A 12592-nucleotide genomic window follows, 5' to 3' on the forward strand; every position below is an offset into this window, starting at 1 on the left:
CATACCTGTACGTCTTTGGAGGGTGGGAGGAAACCGAAGATCTCGGAGAAAACCCACGCAGGTCACGGGGAGAACGTACAAGCTGCCTGACACGCTGAGTTACTCCAGCATTTTGTGCCTACCTTTGATTTGAACCAGCATCTGCAGTTATTTTCCCACACAAAGTGCGGACGTAACTCAGCAAGTCAGGCAGGAAATGGACAAGCAATGTTTTGTGTCAGGACACTTCAGTCTGAAGACGGGCCCAGACCAAAATGTCACCTATTCATGACCTCCAGAGATGCTGCCTGACCTGCCGTGTTATACCAGCACTTTGTTTTCTACAATCCCTTCCTGTCTCCTCTCCTCCACCTTTACTTCCTTTCCCCTAAATGTGTCAATCATATCATATATATACAGCCGGAAACAGGCCTTTTCGGCCCACCAAGTCCGTGCCGCCCAACGATCCCCGTACATTAACACTATCCTACACCCACTAGGGACAATTTTTACATTTACCCAGCCAATTAACCTACATACCTGTACGTCTTTGGAGTGTGGGAGGAAACCGAAGATCTCGGAGAAAACCCACGCAGGTCACGGGGAGAACGTACAAACTCCTTACAGTGCAGCATCCGTAGTCAGGATCGAACCTGAGTCTCCGGCGCTGCATTCGCTGTAAAGCAGCAACTCTACCGCTGCGCTACCGTGCCGCCCAGAAAGGTGTCAGAGAAGCCCTTTAAACAAATTGTGAAGCTCTTAAAAACAATTGTCAACCTGAACCAATAATTTACATTTGCGCATTTTGCGAGCTTTTTCAGGTAGGCTTTTCAAATGAATTTATATTTTATTCTCCCAGTGTTTGGCTTCCACAAGCATTCTCACCCCCTGCTTTTTCCTTCACTGATTATCTGTGGAAATTCACTTGAGGATAATTGGTGTGACATGCAGTTTTCCTCATTCTATGACTAATTTTGGTGCTTATAATTAGACCTATTCACAAATTGATGCCTCAATACAGATTTGCAGTTGTGCACATTTAAAATGAAGGCAGAAATTGCTCAAGCTGCCTAGCATCAGTTAAAATGTAATGTTGAACTGTTTTTTCTCTGTCTGACAGGATGGCAGTGTGCTGCAGAGTGTGATAACAGGTTCTGGTGCCATTCACAACATCGCCTGGATCCCTGACGTTGGTGTTGTGGCTTGTTCCAGTAGATCGAAGGTAAGATCTAAAATCTGGTTGGCATTAGATGATCTATCTTTGAATGTTCCACGAAAGTTGTTTGTAGATCATGTGCAGGCAGAGGAGATTAGTTTAACTTGGCGTTATGTTCGGCATCGACATTGTGGGCCAAAGGGCCTGTTCTTCTGCTGCACTGTTCTACGTATGATATTCTGCATCGGACATCTTTAAATCAGCTTGTTAAAGTGATGGTGGTGATTGCACTAAAATTCACTCAAATGTTCTTCATTATCATGAGATGACAAGATCAAGATTCGGTCAAAGGCATTATAACGTTAGGGTTTGCAGCTTTACACTTGTGTTGTTAAAACTAATGGAAAATGCTTTAACAGCCATACTCAGCAAGGGCCTGATCCCACTTGATTCTTCTGGGTCATGCTTCTGACATGTTAAAGCAATGATATTACCTGCCATGGGCTCATTGGAAAGTGATTTGGGACATGGTTGTGGATTTGATGTGGGTTTATTGTGTATGCTTGAAGCGAATGAGAAAATTGAGGGAGAGAATGACGACTGAAAGAATAGGTGGTGATGGTAGAAAGAAAGCCAACATGTTGCTTTAAGGTATTTATTTGGAGCAAGCCATTCAAGAAAAGTGGAATGCAATGTGTAAGAAGGAACTGCAGGTGCTGGTTTACACCGAAGATAGACACAAAATGCTGGAGTAACTCAGTGGGGCAAGCATCTCTGCAGAGAAGAAATGGGTGACGTTTCTGGTTGAGACGAGTCTGAAAAAGGGTCTCGACCCGAAACATCACCCATTTCCTTCTCTCCAGAGATGCTGCCTGTCCCGTTGAGTTACTCCCGCATTGTGTGTCTATCTTGAGTGGAAGACAATGCTGGATTTGAGAACTGTGAATGAACCTTATACTCGACCCCAGTTGATTTTACTAGTGTGATGGTTTAACTGTGTTAATTATTAGTCAATGGCTCCATCACTAAAAATAATGATGGGTATTAGACATATCTAACTATGCAGGAGAAAGTTGCTTTGCATTTAGGGTTAACTGAATGAACTGCCATTGGATCTATTGACATAGCAGCCTAATGGAGTTAAACCTAATTGGTAAAGTTTGCATGCAAACACCCAATTACAATCAACTTTCTCTCATCAGTTTCAGTTTAGTTTATTGTCACGTGTCGAGGTACAGTGCTCACCAGTCAGCAGAAAGACAATACATGATTACAATCAATCCATTTACAGTGTATGGTTACATGATAAGGGAATAATATTTAATGCAAGGTCAAGCCAGCAAAGTCTGGTCAAGAATAGTCTGAGGAACATCAAAGAGGTAGATAGTTGTTTAGCACTGCTCTCTGGTTGTGGTAGGATAATTCAGTTGCCTGATAACAGCTGGGAAGAAACTCCCTGAATCTGGTGGTGTGTGTTTTCACACTTCTATACCTTTTGCCCGATGGGACATGATTCTGACATGACACATGTACACAATTTAATGGGAATAAAACTAGTGCCTATTGAAATTAAATGCATGTGCGATTCAGAACTGTCTTTTAACTTCCTTTATACCAAACATTCAACAGGTAAAATAATACGCCATAAATATTTCAAATATAAATTAAGTTCTGCAAATTGTAAGCTTGTTTACTCAATGGTTCAATGGCCTTTATTGTCACATGTACCATTTAAGGTCAAATGAAATTTGATTTACCATACCGTCATACCAGAAAAAAGTAACAATGCACACAACTACATACAAATTAACATAAACATCCACCCAACGGCTCCCCCACATTCCTCACTGTGATGGAAGGCCATAAAGTCTTATCTTCTTTCCTCCGTATTCCGCAGTTGAACCATCCACAGTCGGGGCGATCGAAGCTCCCGCAGCCGGAGATCGAAGCTCCCGCGTCGGGGCGATCGAAGTTCCCGCATCGGGGCGACCGAAGTTCCCACGTCGGGGCGATCGAAGCTCCCGCGTCGGGGCGATCGAAGCTCCCACGTCAGGGCGATCGAAGCTCCCACGTCGGGGCGATCGAAGCTCCCGCTTCGGGGCGGTAGAAGCTCCTGCAGCTTGGAGCTCCCAAAGTCGCGCTCCACGATGTTAAGTCCGCAGGCTCCCGGGGTTGGAGCTCCCGAGGTCGATCCCTGACAAAAGACCGCCAGCTCCACGATGTTAAGTCTGGAGGCTTCCTGCGGTTGGAGCTCCCAAAGTCGATCCCCAGCCAGAGGCCGCCAGCTCCTCCATGTTAGGCCGCAGCACGGAAGGAGATACTAAACGGGGAAAAATCGCATCTCCCTCGAGGAAGGACGTTAAAAAAAGTTCACCCAACCCCCACCCTCCACATAATACAAAGCTAAAGATACACTAAAACATATATTTAACAATATACTAAAAACAACAAAGAAAGAAAAGGACGAGACAGACTTAAGAGAGGAGAACAAAATAACTGATGTTCGTGCAGTAACTTTCACATCCTTGGGAAGCTCAAATCACTTTTCAAGTGTTATGTGGTAATCGGGAAAGTAAACTTGTACAAGAGTAACATTAGGGAGGAATGACCAGTAAATATTGGTTGATAAACATGGGCAAGACAGCATCTGGTATCACTTCAGTCTCATCTAAAAGATGGCACCTCCAGAAATACGGCTCTCCGCCACATTATGCACCAGCTTGTTGATATCTCCAAAAGCGTGAGCGTAAGACCTTGGGGGGGTGTTGGACTGTGCATAAGAAAGAAGCCCATTAAAGGAGATTGTTAGATTTAAAATAGTTAAACAATAAGAGCATAAGCGCAGTGGTGGAGTTGCAGCCTTGCAGCACCAGAGACCCAGGTTCAATCCTGACTACGGGTGCTGTCTGTACGGAGTTTGGACGTACTCCCTGTGACCACGTGGGTTTTCTCCCACACTCTAAAGAAGTACAGGTGTGTAGGTTAATTGTCTTCGGTAAAATAGTAAATTGTCCCTTGTGTGTGTAGGATAGTGCTAGTGTGCGGGGATCGCTGGTTGGCGTGGACTCGGTGGGCTGAAGGGCCTGCTTCCGCACCGTATCTCTAAACTAAACTAAATTTAAAACTATATAACATATGCCCCAGAGCCAGGATCTACACACTGTTTTATAGATGTTGTGGCATAGTTCCTGAGAGCTCTGAATTATTAACAAAATGAGATGAAATGTGGTGATTTTAGCTCATTCTGTATGAAAACCACATGATAATGACCAGTGCTTTGCTCTGATTGACCAAGGATGTGTTGGTGGTAAACTGCACCAATGAATGGATCGCTGGTAACCATGTTTTAGCAACGTGTAGAATGTCACTGAAGAAACAAGGAGTTATTGGACTAAACATGGCGCCATGCATGCGGACCTTCCTTGAAAGGTTACCAATCATGTTGCAGGAGCAATATGTGTATGAAAAGGTAATTAAACCAACAGGACAAGCTACCATTACCGTCTATCAAAATTAATTTGAAAATATTGAAGATTGCATCGTTAATTCTAAGGACTGGTTTGATTTTGCTTTCAGCCTCATGTTATCTGTGGAGACCAACTTATCCATAGTCCATACATGCAATGTTTAGCATCACTAGCTGTGGGTCTTCAACTAGATCAACTCTTATGTAATCCACCACTGCCACCTCACCACGCTGGTTGTCTACCTGACCCTTCCACTTGGAGCCCTTGCGAGTGGTCCTGGTTGGAATGCTTCTCCACCACTATTAAGGCCGCAGAGGCATTGGCAAAAGGAGCGGTGTTGCCCGAATGCTTCAATGTCCCAGACCTAGAACCAGTACCGGAAGAGGACCTGGCGCATGTGTTGGTAAGATGGCCACTTTGCTTACGGGTGGAGAGGGAGAAAATGTCTTCCGCATGTTTGTATGGTAATGTGATTCTTATTATTATTATTGGTTGTTACTGTCACATGTGCTGAGGTACCGTGAAAAACTGTTTTGCCTGCAACCCAGGCATATCATGCTAAACATGAGGACATAAAGAGAAAATAAACAGAGTGCAGAATATAGTGTTATATCTAAAATGAAAGTGCAGAATGTTTTAGTGCAAAGGCTGCAACGAGGTTTGAGTTGAGTTTATTGTCACGTGTACCGAGGTACAGTAAAAAGCTTTAATCACGTGCTAACCAGTCAGCGGAAGGACAATACATGATTACAATTGAGCCATTCAGTGTACAGACACATGATAAAGGGAATAACATGAATGGCATTTAGTTCATGATAAAGCCAGTAAAGTCCTTTCAAAGATAGTCTGGGGGCCTCCAATGAGGTGGATATTAGTTGGATAGGAGGTAATTGGAGGATGAAAAATATGTCCTGAGCAGATAGAAGATCCATGGAAGAGTGATAACAGCGAGGAAGAAGCTCTTCTTGAATCTGGCCACCTGTGCTTTCAAGCTTCTGTATCTTCTGCCTGGTGGGAGAAGGAATGAACAGGCTGGAAGTCCTCCTTGAGTATGTTGGCTGCTTTCCCCATTCACTGTGAAGTATAGATGAAGTCGATGAGGGAGAGACTGGTTTGAGTGTTTATAACACTCTGCAGTTTCTAGGAGTCTTGAGCAATTCATTTGTGATGCATCCTAACAGGATGCTTTCCACATTGCATCTGCAGACACCGGTAAGAGTCATTGAAGACATGTCAAAGTTCCTTATCCCTGTGAGGAAGTAGAGGCATTAGAATCAGAGTGATTGGACCAGGACAAATTGTTGGTGACATTTACACCAAGGAACTTGAATTGTGTTGTAGTGGGCACAGTATTGGATGAAATGAATAGGTCAGCAATTGTCACAAACATCAACTATAGTTGGTTGGAGGGTTATCTTTCTCCTCCCCCCATCTTCAGTTTAATGCTTGTTTTACAGTCTATGTTTGGTGGCTGTTATGTGCACCATCTACAGAATGCCCTCTGCTATTGCCCTGTAATACTGAGAATTACATTTTGCACTCTGTATCTTATCCTTCCATTTACGTTTGGATTGATTGTATTTACGTATAGTATTGTGTAGGAAGGAACTGCAGATGCTGGTTTAAATCGAAGATAGACACAAAATGCTGGAGTAACTCAGCGGGACAGGCAGCATCTCCAGAGAGAAGGAATGGGTGACGTTTCGGCCCGAGACCCTTCTTCAGACAGCTGCCTGTCCTGCTGAGTTACTCCAGCATTTTATGCCTACGTTTAGTATTAACTGCTTTGTTTGGACAGCATAGATTTTCACAGTTCCTCAGTACACGTGATAATAATAAACTGAAACCAAAAGCTATGTTTGGTCGGCTAAGCTGGTGCAGCAGCATCTCCCAAGCCACAAGCTCAGGCAGCAGGCTAACGTGACATGAAAATGGCACTGTTCCCTCTTAATTGCTGCTGGAATTTCTGGAATTCCTAATTCAACAGAATTGTGGGAGTGCCGTCGAGAGAAGGACTTCAATACTTCCCGAAGGTCTCTCGGTGCCATCTTCCCAAGGGCGCTTAGATTTGATTGGAAAACTGCAGGTTCTGAAAATCTGAAATATAACCAGAAAATATTGGAAACACTTAGCAGGTCGGGCATCATCTGTGGAAAGAGAAACGGTTAATGTTTTAGTTCAAGGACCTGGGAAAGTTACAGCAGAGGAGAGGTTGGGGCGAGGATAATGGGTGGGACAAAGGGAGTTTGCATCATTTGAGTTTGGATTAGCGAATGTAGCCTTCAAGGGACGGATAAAATCAGATTGCTGCTTTGTCTGTGTAATGTGTAGCTCAAGGCATGGCTGTGAAATACACCTAGCAGCAGGCCAAAGTGGACAAAAAAGAAAAGGATTGGAATTAGTTATTAGTGTAGATTTCTGTTCTAGTTGGTTGATTAATTGCAAGTAGCCTGAAGTCAATATACAATGATTATCTTTTAAACATTTCAAACAATCAGTTATAAGCACAACAATATTTGAAAATGGAATTCATTTCAGGGAGAACTTTAGAGATGGGCACAGTGGCGCAGCAGGTAGATCTGCTGTCTCACGGCACCAGGCACCCAGGTTTGACAATAGGTACAGGAGGAGGCCATTCGGCCTTCGAGCCAGCACCACCATTCAATGTGATCATGGCTGATCATTCTCAATCAGTACCCCGTTCCTGCCTTCTCCCCATACCCCCTGACTCCACTATCCTTCAGAGCTCTATCTAGCTCTCTATTGAATGCATCCAGAGAATTGGCCTCCACTGCCTTCTGAGGCAGAGAATTCCACAGATTTACAACTCTCTGACTGAAAAAGGTTTTCCTCATCTCAGTTCTAAATGGCCTACCCCTTATTCTTAAACTGTGGCCCCTTGTTCTGGACTCCCCCAACATTGGGAACATGTTTCCTGCCTCTAACGTGTCCAACCCCTTAATAATCTTGTATGTTTCGATAAGATCTCCTCTCATCCTTCTAAATTCCAGTGTATACAAGCCTAGTCGATCCAGTCTTTCAACATACGACAGTCCCGCCATTCCGGGAATTAACCTAGTAAACCTACGCTGCACGCCCTCAATAGCAAGAATATCCTACCTCAAATTTGGAGACTAAAACTGCACACAGTACTCCAGGTGCGGTCTCACTAGGGCCCTGTACATCTGCAGAAGGATCTCTTTGCTCCTATACTCAACTCCTTTTGTTATGAAGGCCAACATTCTTCACTGCCTGCTGTACCTGCATGCTTCCTTTCAGTGACTGATGCACTAGGACACCCAGTCCTTGATCCTGACCTTGGGTGCTTTCTTAGTGGAGTTTGCACGTTATCTCTGTGACCTGCTCCAGTTCCCTCCCACTTTCCAAAGACATGCGGGTTTGTAGGTAAATTGCCCCTTGTGTGTGGGGAATGGATGCTAAAGCAGGGTAACATAGGACTAGTGCGAACGGGGGTGATCGATGGTCGGCATGGACTCAGTGGGCTGAAGCCCCACGCCGTTTCTTTTAATCAATTAATCAGGCCATATGTAGGTTTCACATCCTAACATTTTTTGCTCAATTGCAGGACAACAGTAAATGGTTCACTGGAATGGACGAACAAATTATGTCCTGGGCAACATCCAGACCAGAGGTAATCCCTTGTTTTGCAACATATATCCTGTGCTTAATGTATGTGCAAAGAATATTAAAGCTCATCTCCTATCCGTGTAGGACTGGCACCTTGGTGGAAAATGTGACGTCTATCTTTGGGGAGCTGGACGTCACGGGCAGTTAGCTGAAGCTGGAAGAAATGTCATGGTACCAACGGTTGCACCTTCGTTTTCACAAGCTCAGCAGGTTTGACTTTTGAATTTGTATTGTAAACATAGCTTGCAAATTGGGAATATTAAGCCAGAGCTGGGGACTGCTATAAAAATTGGAAAGTACATCATTTAATCCTTTTTCGAAGTCTAAATCATCCGACTCAAAGCCGTCTTTTCTAAATTATAGTCAGTGTACAAATGCATTGTTACTTGAGAGCTTTAGACAAATGCTTCATTTTTAACTTATTAATGGGACAGATGCTTTTGTGATTTTAAAACAAGAATGATTGGAAATAATTTTTAATTGAAGATAGGAAAAAGCATAGATTCTGGAAATCTGAAATAGACAATAGGTGCAGGAGTAGGCCATTCGGCCCTTCGAGCCAGCACCGCCATTCAATGTGATCATGGCTGATCATTCTCAATCAGTACCCGTTCCTGCCTTCTCCCCATACCCCCTGACTCCGCTATCCTTAAAAAGCTCTATCTAGCTCTCTCTTGAATGCATTCAGAGAATTGGCCTCCACTGCCTTCTGAGGCAGAGAATTCCATAGATTCACAACTCTCTGACTGAAAAAGTTTTTCCTCATTTCTGTTCTAAATTGCCAACCCCTTATTCTTAAACTGTGGCCCCTTGTTCTGGACTCCCCCAACATTGGGAACATGTTTCCTGCCTCTAACGTGTCCAACCCCTTAATAATCTTATACGTTTCGATAAGATCCCCTCTCATCCTTCTAAATTCCAGTGTATACAAGCCTAGTCGCTCCAGTCTTTCAACATATGACAGTCCCGCCATTCCGGGAATTAACCTAGTAAACCTACGCTGCACGCCCTCAATAGCAAGAATATAAATAGAATAAAAACTGGAAACATTCAGCATCTGTGGAAAGAGAAACAAAATGAATATCTCAGGTGGAAGACTTCATCTGAACTAGGAAAGTGAGAAAACTAGAAACGTTAGCTTGACGTGGAGAGGGTGGAGGGAGTGATGGATAAAACAAAGGGAACATCTCTAATGGGGTGAAGCTATGGTGATCATTCTTTACAGGACTGTCTAGATAGTAGATGAATGAAGGCAATTAGATAGAGACACACACAAAGGGACAGGTAAAAGCCGTTAAATGCAGGTCAGAGCCACTGATGAACCTGAAACTGTGGGGAATGCTCCTCAAACCAGGCAGTGTGGATGTGGCCAGTTCTGTTGCAGCTAGAAAAATTGCCCTGAAGTTATGGAATTTGATATTGGGAAAATACTCAGATGAAAGACAAAGTGATATTCTGCAAATTTAAATTGGGCCTCGTTGGAACAGTGCAGGAGGCCACAAATATGGCAGTCTGCAAATTGAATGAGTAGTTCAGCAGGTGGCCTCCACAGAATGAATGGAAGCAGTCTTCCAATTTGGGTTGATTGTGAGGAAGCCATGCTGTAAGAATGAAGTGTAGTACACTGGATGGGAAGAGGGGAAAGTGAACCTCTGCTTCACTGAGGAATATTACCAAGTACCTGGATGCTGAGTCTATTGTCACATGTACAGTTTAGTACAAGATAAGATTCAATAAAGTCTGATCAAAGATAGTCCGAGGGTCTCCTATGAGGTAGATAGTAGCTCAGGACTGCTCTCTAGTTGCTGGTAGGATGGTTCAGTTGCCTAATAACAGATGTTGGGAAGAAATGAGGTAAAAGACAGGTATGGCATGTTGTTCCCTTGATTGGAGGGCACCACGAGAAGCGGAATGGTTGGTGAAAATAGAGACTATCTAGACAGTCCTGTAAAGAATGAAATCACCAGAGCTTCATTCCATTAGAGATGTTCCCTTTGTTTTATCCATCACTCCCTCCACCCTCTCCAAGTCAAGCTAACTTTTCTAGTTTTCTCACTTTCCTAGTTTAGATGAAGTCTTCCACCTGAGATATTCATTCTGTTTCTCTTTCCACAGATGCTGCCCGGCCCACTGAGTGTTTCCAGTTTTGATTCTGTTTATATTTCAGATTTCCAGAATCTAACCTCCTGTCCCCCCCCCATCCGGACCAAACTCAGATCCTGGGGGGACAGGGCTTTCTCCATCGCTGCTCCCACCCTCTGGAACTCACTACCCCAAACCATCAGAGACTCCTCCTCACTCACCACATTCAAAACATCACTGAAGTCTCACCTGTTCAACACTGCCTTCAACCACTGACCGTCGCTCCACCTTATTCTTCCTTTTCTGTTTGTTTATTTATTTATTTTTATGTTTTATTTACCCTGTAAAGCGTCTTTGAGTGTCCTGAAAAGCGCTATACAAATGTAATGTATTATTATTATTATTATTAAGTAAAATCGAGTTCACCTCATTTTCAAATTCAAAACATTCCATGTAATTCCATAACTTCAGGGCAATTTTTCTAGTTGCAACCAGGGAGATGGTGGTGGACTTCCACAGGCACAGCCACAGTGAACATCCAGGGAGTGGACATTGAGAGAGTGGACTCTTATACGTATCTGGGTGTTTACCTGAACAATAAACTGGACTGGACTGATAATAGTAATGCACTGTATAAGAAAGGCCAGAGCAGACTGTACCTGCTGAGGAGACTTGGGTCCTTTGGAGTGCAGGGGGCACTCCTAAAGACCTTCTACAACACTGGTGGCATCAGCCATTTTCTATGGAGTGGTCTGCTGGAGCAGCAGCATCTCAACTGCTGACAGGAAGAGACTTGATAAACTGATCAGGAAGGCCAGCTCTGTCCTGGGATGCCCCCTCGACTCAGTGCAGGCGGTGGGAGAGAGGAGGATGATGGCAAAGTTAACATCGCTGCTGGACAACGACTCCCACCCCATGCAGGACACTGTCACTGCACTGAGTAGCTCCTTCAGTGACAGACTTCTTCACCCCAAGTGTGTGAAGGAGAGATATAGGAGGTCCTTCCTTCCCACTGCTGTGAGACTGCACAACCAGCACTGCTCCCAGCAGACCAGTAAATAAAGACAATTACCGTTATTTAAATTTTTAATGAATGCTTATTTATTTTTGCTATCCACTTTGCTGCTGTAACACTGCAAATTTCCTCGTTGTGGGACGAATAAAGGATTATTATTATTATTATTAATTTTATTTGCATTTGCAGGTTATTTGTGGGCAGAATTGCACGTTTGTCATCCAGGCTAACGGCACAGTGATGGCGTGTGGGGAAGGAAGTTACGGTCGACTTGGACAGGGAAATTCAGATGATCTCCACGTCTTAACTGTCATTTCGGCACTCCAAGGTACTCGGACTTGGCGCGGTGGCGTCTGATTGTTAAAAATGGATATTATTGTTCACTATTAAATTGTTCTTGTCTCTGTTTGCACTGATATGTTCTTACTCGTGTACATGTTGTGACAGGTTTTGTGGTGACACAGTTGGTGACCTCCTGTGGGTCTGATGGCCACTCGATGGCACTGACAGAAAGTGGGGAGGTCTTCAGTTGGGGCGATGGGGATTACGGCAAGCTGGGCCACGGAAACAGCGATCGGCAGCGCAGACCGCGACAGATCGAGGCGCTCCAGGGCGAGGAGGTTGTCCAGGTGAGACTGCATGCAAGAAAATTAAGTAGATGACTCGTGGGCTGAAACGTGGCTTAAAACGTGATGTAAAAGCCCCCTCCGCCAGGTAGAAATGAGGAACTGCAGATGCTGGTTTACAACAAAAAAAAGACACCGTGCTGGAGTAACTCAGCGGGTCAGGCAGCATCTGTGGAGCACATGGATAGGTGACGTCCCGGGCTGTGGCCTTTCTTCAGACTGAGAGTATTGTGGGGGGGGAAGAAAATTCGAAGAGAGGAGGGCCAGAACAAAGCGTGGCAGGTAATAGTTGAACACAGGCAAGGGGGATTGATAGATGGTTAGACAAAGACCAGCGATGAAAAATAAAGTGTGAAACGAAAGGATGAAGTGTTGTGAATTGTGAAGCCGGAGGAAGGAAGGAATAGGTGTGTCTAGGAAAAAAACTGCAGATGCTGGTTAAAATCGAAGGTAGACTCAAAATGCTGGAGTAACTCAGTGGGTCAGGCAGCATCTCAAAACGCCACCCATTCCTTCTTTCCAGAGATGCTGCCTGTCCCGCTGAGTTACTCCAGCATTTTGTGTCTTTCTTCAGTGCTTATCTGTGTTCTATTCATGATGTCTTTAATTCAGCAGTGTT

General features: G+C 44.2%; 1 protein-coding gene across 6 annotated transcripts in view; it reads left to right on the forward strand.

The window, feature by feature from the left end:
* Positions 1-12592, forward strand: part of herc1 (HECT and RLD domain containing E3 ubiquitin protein ligase family member 1) — a 242837-nt gene that overhangs the window by 202580 nt on the left and 27665 nt on the right. For all 6 annotated transcript variants that reach the window (XM_078430008.1, XM_078430009.1, XM_078430012.1 and 3 more), the window contains exons 59-65: positions 1100-1201; positions 4431-4604; positions 4712-5005; positions 8189-8254; positions 8335-8460; positions 11537-11675; positions 11795-11976. In XM_078430008.1, the coding sequence (XP_078286134.1) occupies positions 1100-1201; positions 4431-4604; positions 4712-5005; positions 8189-8254; positions 8335-8460; positions 11537-11675; positions 11795-11976 (1083 nt within the window). The remainder of the gene's footprint in view (positions 1-1099; positions 1202-4430; positions 4605-4711; positions 5006-8188; positions 8255-8334; positions 8461-11536; positions 11676-11794; positions 11977-12592) is intronic.

Source organism: Rhinoraja longicauda, chromosome 38 (assembly GCF_053455715.1).
Source record: "Rhinoraja longicauda isolate Sanriku21f chromosome 38, sRhiLon1.1, whole genome shotgun sequence".
In the NCBI taxonomy this organism is placed as follows: Eukaryota; Metazoa; Chordata; class Chondrichthyes; order Rajiformes; family Arhynchobatidae; genus Rhinoraja; species Rhinoraja longicauda.